The 19,193-nt window shown below is 35.8% G+C and overlaps 1 protein-coding gene across 2 annotated transcripts in view; it reads right to left on the minus strand.

The window, feature by feature from the left end:
* The window catches only part of LOC117231281 (tRNA dimethylallyltransferase), a 116,536-nt gene that overhangs the window by 9,016 nt on the left and 88,327 nt on the right, over window positions 1–19,193 (minus strand). For both annotated transcript variants that reach the window (XM_033489583.1, XM_033489584.1), the window contains exon 5: window positions 5,146–5,261. In XM_033489583.1, coding sequence (XP_033345474.1) covers window positions 5,146–5,261 — 116 coding nt within the window. The remainder of the gene's footprint in view (window positions 1–5,145; window positions 5,262–19,193) is intronic.

Raw genomic sequence — 19,193 nt, forward strand, 5'->3', positions numbered from 1 at the left:
CGGGCAAACACGGATCAGAATGGGGGAAAGGGGGACGTGAAAGGGGTAAGCGTTCGCTGGGGAAATGGTGTACGTAATAAAGAGGGCGCTGAAACAGAAAGAGGAGGAGATAATTCAACAAGAAGGGTGTGTGCGTGGAAAAGTGGGTAATGAAAGGCTGGCAAAAGGGTGAGAATGAAAGAGGCGAGAGCAAAGGAAGAAGGTGTGTTAATGTGTCATAGAGGGAGAAAGAGAGAGAGAGAGAGATTAAATGAGGGTGAATTCGAACGAGAAGAAAGGATAGAGAAAAAAAGAAGAGTTGCGTGTGTATAAGGGTGGGAAGAAATTGTCCTCTTTGGAGCAGGAAGTGGAAAATCCATTAGCACCGGCAAATTAACTGGTGAATTTCCTCGGTTCTATAGAAACTGTGCCGCCAAAATGATACGAACGAAAAATATTAATTTTTGGACGAGAACTCGCGAGATCATTGAATCTCATTTGCATTGCGCTTGGACGTCACATCGTTGCGAATACGGAATTTCGCGTTGTTTATAAACGACAGTTACGCGTTTTGACGTTGTACACAGTCTCAACAAGGATTCAATTTACAACATTCTCAACAAGTCATCAAATTCCACGAGAATCAGGTAGCAGACATAAAACGCTTCGCTTATCGTCGCCTCTGTTTGCCTCTTTTACACGAATGCAAGGTCCAGTGGTGACGCTGTCAAGATTTATTTTTTTAATCATTTGCGATGTTTGGCACGCGTCGTTTCATGTACAATGAATTTACCCGCTAAGAGAACAGGGGAATATCCATAATTTTTTATATAAAATGGCATACGATCTTTTTTATGTTTTTTTTAATAAACTTAATATTTACCGGAAAGATTTTATTTTTCCATGATTAAAGAGTTATAAAAAATAGTACTTTTGTAAAGATAATGTTTAAAAAGATATATGACTTAAAAAGAGAAGTCGGAATTGATATTTAGAGTGATTTTGTAGGAAACGAAAATTTACCGACTACATTCATGAATATCGGTAGCAAAAGTCAAGGTGTTGAACTAGTATGTTTTACTAATAACATATAGAAACAATGGAATTATACTTTGACTTAGTACAAGCACACATATTAAATTTCAGAATAACGTAGCTTTCTTTCGATTTAGAATCGTATTCTTGAATCCAATAAACTCGTAGACAAATAATACCATTCTAAAATACTAGCAGATTCGAATTTAGCACGAAAACTATAACTACTTCCCAATCCTTGAACTCGTGCTCAGCTTATGTAATGCTTACAATTTTAATTCTAATCGTATAATAGCACTACGCTTTAAATAAACATTAGAGGAACGAAACCTTGTTTTCCTCCATATAGTGTTAAAATACAGCTGATATTTGTGACATTTTATCGAATTCTTTGCATTCCCTGTGTCAGTGTCACTCGATAACCAGAAGGTGGATAGTTCTGCATACGCAAATACTTTTCAGGTGAAACGTATTAAATTATGTTGTACCTTCTTAACCAGTATCTCTTCTCGACTTTTTTCTCTCGCTGAATATTATGATGAGTAGTACACTTTGAATATTTCGTATGCTTTAACGTATTGTGTGCGGTTTTGTATCTTTAAATTTCCCAAAAATGCATAAATTTTCGCAATCTGATCATAAGTGTTAGCGTACGCAAATAGAAGCTTGTGTCTCTTATGTTACAAGCTAGTATTACAAATACTCAATTCAATTTCGAATATACGTGTACACAACGTTACCCTGGAATCATGCAAGCGTGCGCAACGTTTCATTCCAACGAGGCAATTTTTCAGCGAGGCCGTAATTTAGAAGCGACTCAAGGTGATCCTGTTACGTTGCTGAACCCGTGCAATGCTCTATCCGCAGCGAACACAATCGGTCGCCGAGAAATTCATTTCACCTGGATAAGTAACGGTGGAAAAATGGCATCGACAGCGGGTATGAAGCATTTCCAATCTCTGGCTGTCCTTTCCGCCGGATCACAGGCAAAACGACCGCGGCCAGAGAACCGTTAGCAAGAGAGAAAACGCGAATCGCGATAAGCTAGTGTATCGATTCGATTTAAGCATTACGCCAGCAGCAGTACACTATGGAAAAAGTACATCGCCGATAAACGGTTCGAGAAACCAGGTTTATTGTTTTTATTCACCTCGCCTATACCGCTTATTCATTTTGCGCCCTTCGTCGTTACGAATGCCGATACGAAGTCGAGGAATACGATTATGCCTCCTAGAGGCTAGTTGCTGCAATGCTCATTATCTCTTTGAACTACATCCGTGGTGAATTTCTATTGGATTTTGAGAATTTTTAGATGTAATTGAAAACTCGTCTCAACGCTAGAAATACTAGAATTTTCTTTCCTTAGCGTTCAATTTTCTCAACTTTTAAATTTGAGAACACATTAATAAAGAATTTTTGTCGAATATTTGAAATCCCTTAATGCAATAGAATAATTGTCTTGACTCTATCGATATTAAAATTCGTTTCAGTATTCACTTTTTGACTCTATAGTTCGTCGAGGATTTCTACTAGATTTTCTGGAATTCTTAGATGCGATTGAAAATTGTTGATTTTAATTTTAGCGTTATAAATGCCAGATTCCTCTTTTAATTTACAATGCTACAGACATAATTCTTGATTTCCGATTCATTTTACCAAATTTTCTAGAAAAGCTAGATGACTCGTGCAGCTACATTAATTTTATCGCTACTATCTTTCCACAAAAGAAGAGTAAATATAAAAATATAAATTACATGTCTTGAATTTGCATCATATAATTCTAAATGCCAACTAGAAAGTCTACTATATTTTTTAAATGATGTAGAATGCTAAAAATGTGCATAGAGTTCAAATGATAAATAATATAAAAACAAGACTAACAGAAATGCATTTTTGTTCATCGTCTGCTACTTTAGTTTCTCTAATTTTTTAATATTATCTTAGAAGCGTTCAAAAAAGCTTCTGAATAATTAACGTATCAATTAACGTCGTTCAATGCTAGTTCTAATGAGCGAAATCTGCAGAAGAGGAACACGCTAACAGAACTATCAAATTAACGATAAACGAATAAAGATCTTAGCGTATTCTGAAAAGATAATGCAAACTTTAAACTCGATATTCCACTTGTCAAATACCGCGGATGCTTTTCGAATATCAATTCGTATTGTTGAATAATTAATACAGTTTTTGCAAGGTCGTAAGTAATTAAGAGGAATACATTTAAACCTCATAATTTTTGCTAATACGTTATACCAGCTTTATTTATTCGACATGTAACAGCTTTTAAGTAACATCTCTTCACCTTCTGTTACCGTATGTAGAAAAAAATGTCATTTCTTATTTTTATGAGTATATATTAGCATATATTTCGAATTTTGAAACACATTCGCTCCTATTTTCGATTAATTTCACCGTGGTATTCGGCAAATCACAAAAACCATTCGCATAGCAATATCGTATCGTCTTTCAAACATACAGTGATGCGCAAAAGTTTCCGATCAGATAGATCTCTCGCTTTATATTCCGAAAGTGATATCTAAAATAATCCTAGCTACATAGAATGAAGCCAGTGAAAGAAAACAGTACAACAAAATAGACACTGTTGTAAAATTACATAATCTTAATTATTTAAAATTCTTTAAAATATCATTTTTTGATCGTAAAGCGAAGAATCTTTCTTATCCAAAACTTTTACACTTCATTGTAGACAATAAGATACGTATATATTCGTACGAGAACAAGAAAATGAAATCTTCTGTATTATAACATTCGAATATCAGTTTAATTCGAATAAAAATGCGCTGTTGTAAAAAGATCTGTTCTTACGTTTGAAACTCAATTAAAACCTAGGGGATCTCTTTGAAAAAAACTGTCGAACCGCGAAAGGCGTTTGAGAATCGCTGCGTCGAATCAGCTCGGAACTTCCCAGATATCAAGAGATAAGGCGATTATCATTCAGTCGAGCCAGTATAATTCTTTCTTTTTCTTTTTTCGTTGTTCTACCGCACGCGGTGCTCGTACACTGCCACGAAGGCCGGTATGTACTTACTTTTCCTCACGACTGGCTACTTCCTTTATTTTCTCTCGGGCATCCGGTCGACGCGCTCGCGATTTCCGGAAGCGAGTAAGGCGAGAGCCGTGCACCGCCAGACTTCATTCACAAAGGCTCTAGCGTGTCTCGTACGAATCACGTGCTCGCTATGCACACGTGATTCGTGAATTTCGAGCAGCGTGAAATACGCGTGCATCTCGAGACTACTCTCGATTCACAGACGATATTATTCTTTCCGTTACGATGGAGTTGAGCAAAGAAGATGGAAGACTCCATCATGATGGGACGATGGAAGCCACTATGGAGATGTTTCAAAGATGATATCGCTTAGAAAAATGGTGGTCTAAAATAGCTTTTCTTGCTTGGTTTTTTCTTTGATGAAGCGTAATTGACGAGTACGAGAGTTAATGAGTTGTTAAGGAGTGTATGCACGGGCAGATTGGGTTCTGGATGAAAAGTGTGGGGAACTAACAATAATTAATGGATCCTATGTGAATTTTTAAATTGCTTTGGGAACTTTCTGGCATCTGTATTTGATGAATAAAACCTTTGGAAATTTCCTAACGGGAAATGAAGCGTACAAAAATGTGCAAACTAGTAAGAAGTTAGTGCTTCAAAGAGCATTTGCTACCTTCTTATGTGTTTAGCAGACTATAACATTAAACTATCTATTAAACATCTTGACACGATAGTACATTTTAAAACGAAATACACAACTCGTTTGTGCATGGAACATTTAGTAATTTTACTTTTCTAAGTTGTTTAACAATTTGAGAACGTTCGAAAGTCGCTAAATCACACGCAACCCCTTCAACGGCCCATTAAACAAACAACCTAAATTTTTAAACAGAAGTAATATCATTTGAAAATTCGAAACTTTTAATTAATCTGCTGCTTTAACGAGGGAAGCAGGCTTCGGTTGGGGAGAAAATTTTCAAGCGAACGGACTCGTCGAACGGTCTGGCGAGCATGGATCGGGGACTCAACGAAAACAGGAGAAAAACGAAGAATAAATCCTTGAACCGGCAGACCGGGATCGCGTGATATAAAGCACTTACTGATATAACTCGTGCACTTACGTGTTGGATTTAATCCGTTGCTCGTTGTATCTCTGATGAAAGTCAAGCAGTTCCTGCACCAGACCGGTCTCAACCATGGCGTCGACCCTGCTGTCCAATCGTTCCTCGAGGACTTTCTGCAACAATTTCGGAGAAACGGTTCTCGAATTAATTGACCGCAATTCAACAGCGTGTCATCTATATTAAGAAATGGCCACATTTATCGGCTACTTTCCAATTATTTCCAACTTGTATATTTCTTTTATTCGTTTCTACGTTTTCTACTTAACGTATTTCATTAATTTATCCTCGATAAGATTTCCTATTTGATCGATGTTGACGATCGTTATTTGCTTCTAGGAAGACGACATCCTGAAGAACATCGTTATTTTGTAATATTTTAACGATCGATTGTACGACTATAGATGAGTAACTTGTTCAAAGAAAAAAGTTGGATACTTTTTTTATGAAAGGATATTAAAGAGTACTAAATGATTTTGTATTTTACGATGTCGCTCTAAAAATGAAACGATAGCTCATTGTAGGACTCGTCAAGTGTACGTAAACTTCGATAATTCTCGACTGAATAGAAGTAGTAAAAGAATGTAGAATAAAATTTCTCCCTTTATATCACTCGTTCTAGGGGAAATAAGTTTAAACGTGCTTAGTTTACGAATTAGGTCGATATAGATGGCGTGTACGCGATAAATTTTCCAATCCGATTTTTGCGAAAATGAAGCATGGTGCAAAAACGTTTCATTATATTTTCGATTTAAATTTTTTACGTGGAATGATTCCTCTTTGAGATATATCTTGCATAAACTCTTTGTCGTTCAGCATATTTAAAAATAAATGAAATCGTATAAGATATACATTATACGTTTATTCATATTTCCAAAATAATTTTTAAAAACCGAATACATTCATTGTATATATTTCTACACTTATTGGTTTGATACTAAAAAGATCCATACAAAGATAAAAACCTTGATTTCACAAAAATGAAACACCTTTCTCTTCCGACTTGACAGTTTAACAAGCAAGCACGATCACATTTTAAAACACCAACGTATCCAACGCTTTCGTATAAATGTCACATTTTACACCCACGAATGCATCGGTGGCAATCGAATCTGTCAGAAGAAGCATCGTAGGTGTTCAGTTTCTTTGGAAACGTTTTCTACTTAGTTTCACACTTTCCAAATAGCCTTATCACGTGATCTCTTTGTAAAACTCAGTTTTCCTCTTTTTATCGATCTCCTAAAGGACTATTTTCTTCTTTCAAAAGATGTACTTTTTTGATAAATATGCAAATATAATTCCGAATTATAATTGAAAATTTAAAAAATTCAGAATCATACAAATTCAGGATATAAGACATCCAAAGTGGAAACAAATTCAAAATTATATCCCACACATACCTCCACGTCAAATTAAAATATCTTTGAAATTCAATTTAGATTCGCGTCATTTCCATTGAGGAAACCGTCACCGTGACTTGTTAAGGAGCAATTTGATATCAATGAAGCGCTTGGGTTAGTTCGAAGGCTAACTCGTGTTATTAGGAAAAGGAAAGGATAGACATCGTGGCCTTCGACAGGTTTTCAAATTGATCCTATCTCTTTCTCTCTTTCTTCTTCTCGTTCTTTCCTATTTGATATGTACTTGCTAACTGCTAAAACGCGTTAGATAAGGTGTGTGTCCTCGAAATCCTGTTCGTGCAAAATCTACGACTAGTAAGGTATGCCATATCGATGGCGATAAACCATTTCGACGTGACTCGTTTCTCGACGTGTATCGCGTTAAAAGCGCTACGAAAAAAAAGGAAAGGCGTCATTCATAAAATTTTCGACGGAGCTAAAATACGTCACACACTGCAGAGGCATCGGTGAAATTAATCGTTAGATGGTTCGGGGACCACCGACAAATTTTTCCCTTCGTGTAACACTTTTATCAACATTTGACCTCAATTTGTTTAATAAAAATTCTTTCGGTAATATTTTTGAATATTTTATATGGTGAAATTTACCAAATTCTTTTAAAATGATAAAAGGGAATATTTGCCGTAAAAATTTTCCACGATTACCTTCAGAATTCGGGAAGAGAAAAATTTTAGCTACTTTTGCGTATAATATTCTGAGTTTATAAAAATACTTGCTTGATTAAGCTTTTGCACAAAACATCCTAGATTATAAATCAATAATTTCATAAATTGTATTCAACCGCTGAAATTATGCATTTTTTTGCATTAAGGAGGATATAATAATGAAAAATTTATAGCTCTAGTATACCTTTTCTCATTATCATATTAAATACTAATTGCTTTTTAGTAACAAAAACAACTATTTAAAAAAACTGTAAAAAGATATATATATATATATATACGTGTCTCAGAATTTTATCCATGTATACTTAAATAGGTATATTTACACGACACAAGGTTTTAAAAATTTAAATGTCTACCAGAGAGAGTATACTCTTTTAACTTTACTTGTACCTTAATCTCGAGTATTAACTTCTTACAGTCGTAACCTGAGCGAGAAGCTGACGTCTACTTTCGGTAACGATCTTTTTCTCAAAAAATGCTTGATTTCGCTAATTAACAGATATTTCGCGAGCCTTTAATATTAAATGCCACTCCGCGTAGTCGATCGTTTCATCACGTTTCACGATCGTTCGGACAGCAATTAAAAATGTTTTATCGGAACGAAGATAAAGTTAATAAAAAAAAAAGGGGGCTAAAAATGTATCGTATTTGCAAGTCGTAAATCGATATGACGGAATCGTCCTCGGACAGTTATAAATAATTTTATGACGTTATCTCAGTCTACCTTAAAACACGTCGAATATTTGATCAACCCGACCGGTCGCCGATTTCCCCTTTACTAAATATATATATAGTTTCGAAAGGCACACCGCTAAGGCGTCGATTAGAAATTCCGATAAAACAAGCAAAGCGAATTCGTACAAACGTTAGAAGGTATATAACAAGACGGACACGTTTTCACGAAACAGTTACACGAGACCGTGGAAAGTGTATGCCCCGAAAATTAGCACAGTCTTGTCGAAAGTAAACACATCTTTGGAAGCCATTTTTTCTCTGCGCGCCTTTCATTAGGCATAGAAAAAGATATTGTGTTTTCTGTACACTGTACGTCTATTCGAATATTTCTTTAATATTCGATTGAAATGTATCTAATTGAGAAACCTTCTGAAAAAGCATTTCGTACGAAATAACGGTGAAATCGGAGTCGATTCAGCAAATCTTCCCTCTTCGTCGTAAAAATCCATCCCTTCATCTTTTTCCTTTTATCCTTTCCTTCTTTTTTGAATTTCGTTTTTAATGGAAGACCACCTACATTGCGCGATGGTCATTAACATTTCGTTGAAACGACAAGGTTCGATAATCAGATAAATACAGTGAATGTCAAATCGAGGTGGCTATTAATATCTTACTAAGAGCAATGATAGGTCTAAGATCAATTTCATTTCTTTCGGCCATACCGCTCGCCATTCCAATATCGAATAGCGTGTAATAACGGTTTTTAGCCGTCGATGATAGCATAATACGCAATAGTATTGTAATTACAACAAACGCATTTCCACACACGACATTTTACTGACACAAGGCGGAACGTTAAACACAGTTTAAATATGGTAAATAAATAAAACAGAATCGAAGATAACATTTATTTCAGCAATTTCTTCCGATTTATGTTAAATATTAAACGAATAATGAATTATATTTAAATGAATTATTAATTAAATATATTCTCAGGTAATTTACAAATTTCGTACTAATTTGCAATTCTACACGACCGATATGATTTTGCTTAATTGACTGAATAAATTAACGGTTTAATTTATTGTACTAATGATATAAAACATTAAGACAATATGGTAATAAAATTGAAAAAAAATTGTTTAAAACGGATAATATACAAAAATATTTCTTTTTAAATTCTAAATTCTATATAAAACGATATAAATTTAATAACATCAGAAGAAGGTAGAAAGAAACGAAAGCATAAGAAAATACGCCTCTTTAATCTGCAACGAACTTAAAAATATCCCAAATTGCAAAATTCGAAACTAAATGAGGAGAAATAGTAGAAAGGTAAAGAAGGGGAAAGCAGGTTTCTGTCCTAAAATGGCGGCAGTCGACAAGGCGTGCACGGGAAACGGCTCCTTGGACAGCGGCGAATCGTTCTCACGCTCGTTCACGGTTAAAACGCGACCTCCGCAACCCGTTTCGGGCCGCGTTCGCTTTAAATCGTATTTAAATGCCGACGGAGCTCGCGAGCTACACACGTGCGCCTCCACGGTTTCATTCATGGGCGGCTGCCGCGTCAATGACGCAAGATTCTCGCCAACTCGGACGAGTCGCTATTTGATGACCACACGGTACACGTATACGTGGGGCCAGACGTGGCTCGAACACGTTTCACTTATCGTATGGAACCGAACCAGCCTGTTTTCGTGACACCACGCTCCATAAGAAAGATGAGAAAGGGAAAAAGGAGAAATACAGGGGACGGAGACGCAGGAAGAGGACCAACGAACATGTTACGTGTAAGGGAGAAAGGATAGAGTGAAAGAGATACCAGGAGGAGGATGATAAGATGCTGTGCTACGAGCAACGATCGCGAGAAATATTCGTTCGTGATATATAAAATGGTAATGGCTACTTGTACGTTAATTTAATAGTTAATTTACTGCGTAGTAATTTACTGTCTTGATAAGTAACGGTTGTATATTAGGAATTTTAAATAAATAGTTTGGATAATTTTAGAAGTCGTAAGTGTAAATATGAATGTATTAACGGTAGCAGTAACATAACAGTTGTTACAACTGTATAAGCTTACTGACCAACCTACACGCGAGGATTAAAAAAAAAAAGAAAAAGAGCGTGTGCGAGGGGTAGAAGGTTACGCTTTCATGAAAATTTGTAGCTGCCCAAAAAATGTGACACTGATGTGTGTTAATAACGGTCAGCTTGATGGATTTGATTCTCCTACCGATCCTGCTGACTGCAGGGATTGGTAAATTGCCCCTTAGTGGATGATGGCTTAATCTCGCTTTATCGAAGGAAGTGAAAGCCGATTGTGCGATCTTGCATCGAATTCTGTCTAACTGTGAATAACGTGCAGACTTGTAACGTTTGTACGCTAAGGTACATTATTTAAAAAGATCATTTCTAAGTATCTACTTCCAATATGTATTCTCACACATATATTCGGAAACATATTTTAATTTCAAGAAATGTTTATTTAATCCTTCAATTAAATAAGTATGTACATGATATTTCGAAATTGCTCTTTTCCAACGAATCAAGTATATAGGGTATTTTATTTTCTACCTCTGAATGAATATTCAAATTCCAGCAACCTTGACTGTTACGTAAACGTGTAAATGCATGAAAAATTTCGTACGCTAATCGAATTAATATCCTTTTCTAACCTTCAGGATACGCTTTCTAACGTGAGATTATATAGATTAATACAAATGGTATAAATTTGAATATAACCTATCACATCGCTTTAAATAAGTAAACTTACACAAAATATAAAAAAAGATACAATCGTATCGTAAAGATACAACTAAATGATCTCAATAACAGACATTCGACAAAAAGAATTCTCACAACATCTCGGCCATTCTGTCGACACCTTCCAATACCGCAATTGAGGAAACGAAACCGCGAACCATCCACACGGTTTACTACACCGTGACCCTATAACACGGTTCTTAGTACCTCGTCCTTAAAATAATTCGAATAGGAAACGCCACGGTCGAAACACTATGTCGTACAGTGGACAAAATTAAACAATCCGAATAGACAAATTTATCGCGCTATATTTTCGTGGATTTTCATATACATATCGTTTTAATTTTCCTATATGTTTACAATTTTAGTAACTGATACAATGGGAACGCACAAATATCTTAATATTTCATCAGTGTTTAACAACTAGATATTCAAATAATTTTTTTATAGCAAGCTAATTACGACAGTCGTGTCTCATTATAGCATTAATAAAGTTTCAAGATATTTTATATAACATATACAATATTGACGTACGAGTGGATCGAGCATAACATTTTCTATAATAATAAAATTTTTTCTATAAAATAATAAATATTCAAATATTTTCATGAGCCAACATATGTCAAGTGTATGTCATGCGTATGAGTGAATATATAATAGTATCGTTTATTTGAATGAGACCTTCAAACTTAGATATTTCCAGCATTCTATTCATTATTTATTATTGTTATTATTTTAAATTCATAAAATTGTCTACCGTGTTCCGGCGCTAAACGTTCAAATAAAACTTGCCACCGGACCACGTTGCTCACTATTCAATTATAGCTGCTGTCTACGCGAAGGTAGCCGTATCTCGTCCAGGAATAGTTTCTGAACGGTCTCTGTTAGGCAACGGAAACCAGCTACTAACTAGCAAGTAAAGTAGCGCGTGATGAATGGAACGAAAAGGAATCGCTGAATTTTAGGATTGCAGCGATAACAACGGCGTGTTTAATTCTCGATCGTCTTCGGTTCGAGAGCACGAAGGAACGCGGTTTACGTAATGCAAAGAGACGACTGATTCCTCCGGTTTCACCACCGCGGCTGACTGAAAGCGAAGGAACGGAGAGCTGAAACTAGAAAGCCTCGTGTGCTCGTCTAGTTGTCAGCCAAATCGGGCCAAGGTTCTTCCAGAAGAAACAGAAGAAGAAGACGAGGAGGAATGTGAGTGCGTGCGAATTTTCACGACCCTGTTCTTCGATTCTGCTCGCCTATGCCTCGTTCTAACGTTAGCCTCGTCTCAGAATGTAGAACTATAGCGTGCCAGTAGAAAGGTAGAACTTTTGCAAGACTTTTTGGCGAAACAGAAAATTCAAGCTCTAAGGAGTGTATTTCAATTGGGAATATTTATCTACTAAAATTAAAACTAGCGATGATTAAGGTATAAAATTTGTGACAATGAAATATTATATATACATATATTAATATAGAAATCAATGACACAAATTGCGGGCACGAAAAGAATTTCTAAAATTTGAAGAAGAAAAAAAAATAATTTGGATGCCATAATGCTCTAGAATCCATTAACATCAGTCACTCACGTTAGTCGTGGCTAGGCTAACGCTATGGACTTTCAACGTTTATCACCTTTACAGATTTAGAGGAAGAACAGGTAGTAGAAAATATATAGACCAGTTAAATTTAGCGATCTTTACTATTCTCATTTTTTTCAATCCTTTTCTTTCTTTAACCATCGTCTAGTTTATGATCGTAGTTTTATCTTGCAGTAACCCCGAAAGCTAAAATAAATTATTCTAGCACTTAGGATCTTCTTGCTAGAATCGTTCTTTCATTCTTTTTTTCATTTCCTTTGGCATTTACATCGTTTACCACTTTAACTCCATCACTATAATATACTAATATTTACTAATATTTAATAATTTAGTATATTATATAATATACTAATATTTGATTCTTCAAAAATTACATAATAAATAATTATTCTGACATTAAAATTAAGAGGGAATTTAGTTGATCAGCTTAACTTCAAAGTGATATTCTGGTATCAAAATCGCGTTAACGAAACAGTTTTTCCTTTCTCCGCGAAAAGGCCCACTAAATCATTGGTCACGGTCATTTTTTCCTCATAGTTGCATTTTATTAGATGCAGATTCGAGATACAAGAAGATTTATTGCATCGATGCTGATTCTTCTGCAAACGTACCGACCTTCTCTTGCTTTCGATGATCCCGTCTGAAGGTGAAAAAGTCAATGGCTCCAGCAGGCTCGATTTGGTAAACATGCACGTGCTTCACGTGTACGCGTGGGCGTGAACGTACGATTCGTCTTTCGACGGCGAGACAGGTCCGCATTTCGCAGAAATCACGCGCTCGATGCCCGACCACGATAACGATTCAACCTTGACATTAGGATTTTTGCACAGTTAAACGTCGGGCCCATACTATCGAACAGCTGAGTTTGGACAAAAAATCGGCTGAAATGACAGAAGAAAAAACCGATCCCAGACGACCGCATTACGCATAGGATGTGAGTAATCGACCAGTTGAAATGGTAAATGCAAGCATTACAAGTGAAGACTTTCAGTTGAAATGGTCTCTACGCTGCATGATAATAAAAAATTCTTCTCGTATATTAATAATTAGACGATGAATATTTATACAAAATTTCTCTATATAATTTAAAAAAGAGGAACTTCGATAATAAATTGTCTTACGTTCCAAATATTGTAAACAACCGAGCATTTTTACATCTTCAAATTTTTCACAAATTTATAAAAATCCATAGTCTTTAATTTATAATATTTCCTTTTCTTAAATGATGTACGATATGTAAAAATCTTATCTATTTTATCAGTCCTTTTCTATTTTACTGTGTTTGGTAATCTCGATTGCTAATGGTTTATTAATACAGCTAATCCAAACGTCAGACAAAATAAACCAAGCGACACGCTTCGTCTAGCCTGTACCGCCTGTACGTCATACGAACAAAACAGTTAGACCGCAGATCCTTTTTTCTCTCTTGTTCGTTTCTTTGATGTTTCGGGCAGCCGGTTAAAGATCATTTTGAGAACCTTGGAGAAGATAAATGCGATGAATGGTGCGTATTAATGCGTGGCTATGTGTAATTAGGAGATTGAGTATTTAGAGCCTGAAGAGCTTACTAGATATCTTTGTAAACCGATATTTTGAAATAGAGAGCATTAAACGACTCGTTGTTTGTTAAGCGTCCTTAAACATTTAAATGTAATTCTTTTAATTCTCAACACTCTACGCCGAAGAACAATAATCACACGCAGCGATACACATGAAAGCCAAGAAAATGCTGGCATTCTAAACAAAAACGGCGCGGACGAAACGTTTCATACCACAAACTAAATATTCGAACTTTTCTATAGAGAAGAGACGTGTTGCGTTGCGGCGGCGTGTAATTTGCAGAAATGATTTTCGTGGAAAACCAGGGCATGCCCAGGGCGTTGGCGTGCGCTATTCGTGAGAACACCGGTCGATTCTCAGCTCGTCAAAAAACCGACGGCCGAAAAAAGCGTGGTAGAATGGAAGAGATACAAACGTATTCAGAAAAATTGCCAAGCCATCGAGAGCGCCTCCGGGCCCGTTGGTAAACACTCATGAGAGGTCGCGTACCGACTAAATTTGTACGCTAATGACACGCTTTCGGCTTGCGTTTCGTGCAGTAAATTCGATCGTCTTCACTTATTATCAAAATATCCGTTCGATAAATGCTAAACGTAGTAACCGATCGACGTGTCTTCGAGCACTTATTTGTCGGTACATCGCGTGAGATTCCAAATCGAACGGAATTATTGTCTGCTACGATGTTTACTTTCTGTATTCTTTGCCGCAACGAAATCGTCGAAATAATTTACGAATGAACATTGAGGATATTTTTATGTGTATGAACGTCGAATCGATTTCAGGTGTACCCAAATTTAATGGGCAATAAGTGGATAATGAAGTGTTATTTAAACTTTGCCTTGTAATAATGTATTTACGTGACTCGTAATATGGTATATGAATCATGCATGACAAATAAGAGCCGCGTTTATAGGATGAATTATAGGCAAGTTTGACAAACAAGAATATTCTCCAATAAAAACTTAATCACTACGAATTTTGTATGGTAATTGAAACAGGAGTACCTCGCATGACTCACATGTGTCCACAATTTTATTTTGTTGTAACGTTACAAATAAATTCTTCAATTTGTAATATATAATTATCAAATAATCAGGAGTATATTCGTTTGGACTGTCCGGTTCTCGTTTCAAATTTCATACTAAACAAGTTTTCAATGAAAATGTTGACGATAATGAACTAAATTTATTCTAAACAAATTATGTTCTATTTAGAATATATTCTAAAGAATCCAAAAAAAGGAGGAAAAAATGTTAGAAATTGTACAAGTTTATGGGCACAAATTACACAAAACGCTGATTAAAAAACAAACGTCCATTCCAAGAAAAAAGCATCGCACCTCTCCGATCAAGGCTTTAATTCCATTACTTCTGCCAGAATTTCCCATCCTTCACGTGCAAACACTCGTATTTAACCGAGACCCGCTCGATTACCCAAAGATTAAATAAGCTCACACACTTTTTCCCAGCGAGCTCGATCCAATCAACGAGACGCTTTAGGCAAAGAGAATGGAAACTACATTAGCTCAACGATCCCCTTTTCTTCTCGCCCCTATTGAATCAATTTAAGCAGCGACCAAAGCGTGACGCCGACGAAAAAACAGAACTGAACCGCAAATAATTATCGACAGCTTAATTATAGGACACAATATATTTGCATTGAACTTTATTAATAACTATTATATATATATTATATATTAATTTCTTATACCGACACGTATGTCTAAGAAAGTCGCTTGTTTAAAACTAAATTTAACCTTCCAATATTTTTGTTTTTGGTATTAATGCGTGTTTGGAATAAGATTTTACAAAGATTGCCAACATTGCAAACTTTAATCTGTTAATTAGGGAGGATAAGTTAACTCGCCACTCGAATGTAACTGTTTCTTCACTTACAAATCTTCTGTTATAATTTTTACTAACATTTCATGACGGTTACAAATAAATTAGAAGAACTAAGCTCAACCTATCAATTTTCACTTATTAAATATTACTTCTACTCGCATATGATCTGTATATGATCCTGTTAACAAGTTGAAAAATGATTTCATTCGTTTGAGCAAAAGCCACGACAGGGGACTCCAACTTTCACAGACGAGCTGGTTAGCGAATCATCATCGGGAAACGAGAAAGCTCACGCAAAAACGAAAACAGGTGGTTTTCTATTCGAGTCGATAGGAATCTCTGTGAAATAAAGCGGACTAGGGAGAGATGGGTGATCTTAATGGCGTCCAGGCGAGACAGAATGAGAAGCACGCACCCGGGGACCTACCATGGGAATGCCTGGCCGCGTTCCCGGCGATGCACGTTGGCCAGGTTCTCTATTTTCGACGGCAGCTCGCTACGAAGCTGCCTAGCCACGCTGATTCCTCGATCAAAGAGGCGTTACAGAAAGGCCAGCATAAATTCGTGCGCGTGTATTCGTGGCAGAACTCACCTCGGTACCAGCCTTGGAATTATGCTCCTCTGCTCGAGCCGATTTTGTTTTAACGCTAGCACTGTCGACGACTAAAGCGTAAAAGACTTGCACCAAAGAAGTAGAGACGAAATTATTACGAAGAAAGCAACATTTTCTCTCAACATTTTGCAAAGAATCACTCGAATCCCCAATTGTGAATTAGTGACATTTCGATGAAAAATTACGAACTATGGAGCTTTCTGGGAAAAGGGTCACAACATAAAACGATGAATTGGAGAGATCGCATTAAAAGCTTTAGTTTCAGTCTTTTAATACTAGCTACGTTCGAATTTTTAATTACAAGGACTCTTAAAGAACCGTGTTCTTTATAAAATAAAAACAAATTTCATAATAATTCAATTGATCGAATACAAAATAATTGTAAAAATATAGGATTTCACGTAATCCTAAATAAATGGATTTTTAGAAAATCTTAATTTTTGCTACTCTAATAACTCTAGTAGTAAAAACGTATAGAAGTGGAAGAATCATATGCTTCATTCTCCGCACTTATTATAGGGTTTGGATGGTAATGTTTGAAGAATTAAAAATTATAATTTTGCATGTACTATAGGAGAATACAAGGGTTAAAAGTGGATAGTTATTAGGAGAGGATTGAGAACCACTGTTTGAGCATACCGAATACCGTTGGGGTCGTCTCATCGTTACTAAACTCGATTAGGCTGCCTCGAATTCCAAAACGATAATATTCGTGAACGATAATACACCATTGAAAGGGGTAAATATTTTGTGCTATGCACGGGATGAGATTAAAGAAGCGATCTTTGAAGTAACTGAAGCATGCTATTGAAATTATTGGGGAATGGAAATTAACTTCAACTCTCTGCATATAGAAATTTTAACATTGAAGGACCAGTTAGCATATAAATATTGAACAGTTCGTGTATCTTTTCTTTTTTTTTTTACTGTAAAAGGAATTGAAATAAAAATCTGAACAATTTTTGAATTGCTTTCAAATGTGAAAATAATAGATAGAATATTTGCAACTAGTAAAAAATGAAAAATTATATTTTTACAATGAAGAGGTTGAGTTGAGAGAAGCACTAACTTGAGTCGAAGGATTTCTCAATTCAAAGGATTATATTTAACATTTCTATTTTAGTATTCTTACGTTTCCTACGCTTTCCTGGAAAGATTTCTAAATATGTGCATGGTAATCTGCGGGAGAGTACTCTCGTGAATAAGGCAGACAAAGAAGAACTTCGGAACCCACTTGTTGCGATTTTTTTACAAGTCCACAACTATTGCCACATGTGTTCTTACGTTACCGCCAACAAAAAATTCATTCTCTCAGATTTCGTTTAACTTCATTAACATTTAAAACATTCCTCATCCTCATCTTTAATATTTAAGAGATAACAGTTTATCATAATTTCGCTAGTGCAAAATTAACGTAAACAAATCTTAATGTAAAAGAAATTTATAGAAATTATATTTCTTCTTTATCGGCATATTAATTAATTAATTATTAATCGTCAAAATAAAAATTCATATAATTCCAAGTACTGATTGTAGTCGTTTGCAGAAAGCTATCCACTAACTCAATACGATAAATCTTAGTCAGCGAGATCAACGCAAGATTCGCTTTCATCTAATAACATCATGATATATCGTATTAAAACAAGAAGAAAAATACTAAGCAAATTTTTATCGCGACAACAAATAGAAATATAAAGCAGAAAGGAAGTGAAAAGATTGCCGTCATACGTTTGATTATCGGTTGGCGTCTTTTTTTTCACAAACACCATCCAACCCGAAAGGGTTAAGAAAGAAGCCGCACCGAGGGTTCTTCAAATCAAAAGTACAGGATCAGTGAAATGAAGCGTTGGTGTCGTGAAGAATTTCTTAGGCTTCTCATAACCCTTTCTACGCTGGATTGCAAGGAAGAAAAACCGTAACTGTATACGTGATATTTTCGCTCACGAAGTATGTAATAAGCCCGTACACTTGTACGTTATACTTTGACTTAGCTTGAATGATAATACGAAGATAAGAAAATGGAAATTGATCGAATTTGTAATTCTATACGCTTCTACAGTTCAGTGTCAAACGCTATGAAAGTTTAGACTCATATCGTGGAGTCTATGATCTATCTTCGAGTAAAATATATTTTTATATATTATAAAAAATGAAATATACCATTCAACATGATCTGCATTTGACATCTCCAACAATCCTGTTTCTTCGCTTTCATTAAATCTATCGTCCATTTACGTAATACCGATTAAAGTTGTAATACGAAATATAATGAATACAAAAAGGATGTAAAATTCAGTCTATAAATAATGAAGATTTATATATGATACGCAGAGAAACAATTATTTCGCCATCTGTATTGCGACAGTATCAAATACAAAACATACTGCCAATAATTCTCGACAGACACGAAACACTTTACTCCTCGATTCGACTCGCACAAAATCCTATTACAAATTCCACATGCTCACAACGATCAACAACGATTCGGATTCAACGAGAACAGAGGCAATAAAATAGATTTCACAGCGGTCTAACACACTTGGTCTGAAATAAAGTGGAACTATTCGGTAATAGTCTGCTACACGGGTCGCAACAAATTGCACATGGGTTGAAACTACGTACGGATTGACCTTTTCCTAAGACGAACCCAGCGTACCGAAACCTCGTCGTTCTGTAGATCGCTTAAATATGAACGGAAGTAGAACGTCTACATTGGGAATAGGCGAAATAAAGGTCTGCATTCCAGACACGGTTATTTTCTCTACGTATAGAAGGTAGTTAAATGCCCAACCCCGTTTACAGCATCGAGGGCGACAGCCGATAAAATGGCGCAATTACCACAATCGCCGCAAGAACGACTATGTTAGTTATGCTCCACCCAACCTGTTGGAACGTAGTGAAATTAACCAGTG

Source organism: Bombus vosnesenskii, unplaced genomic scaffold, assembly GCF_011952255.1.
Source record: "Bombus vosnesenskii isolate JDL3184/JDL3185 unplaced genomic scaffold, Bvos_JDL3184-5_v1.1 scf7180000013272, whole genome shotgun sequence".
In the NCBI taxonomy this organism is placed as follows: Eukaryota; Metazoa; Arthropoda; class Insecta; order Hymenoptera; family Apidae; genus Bombus; species Bombus vosnesenskii.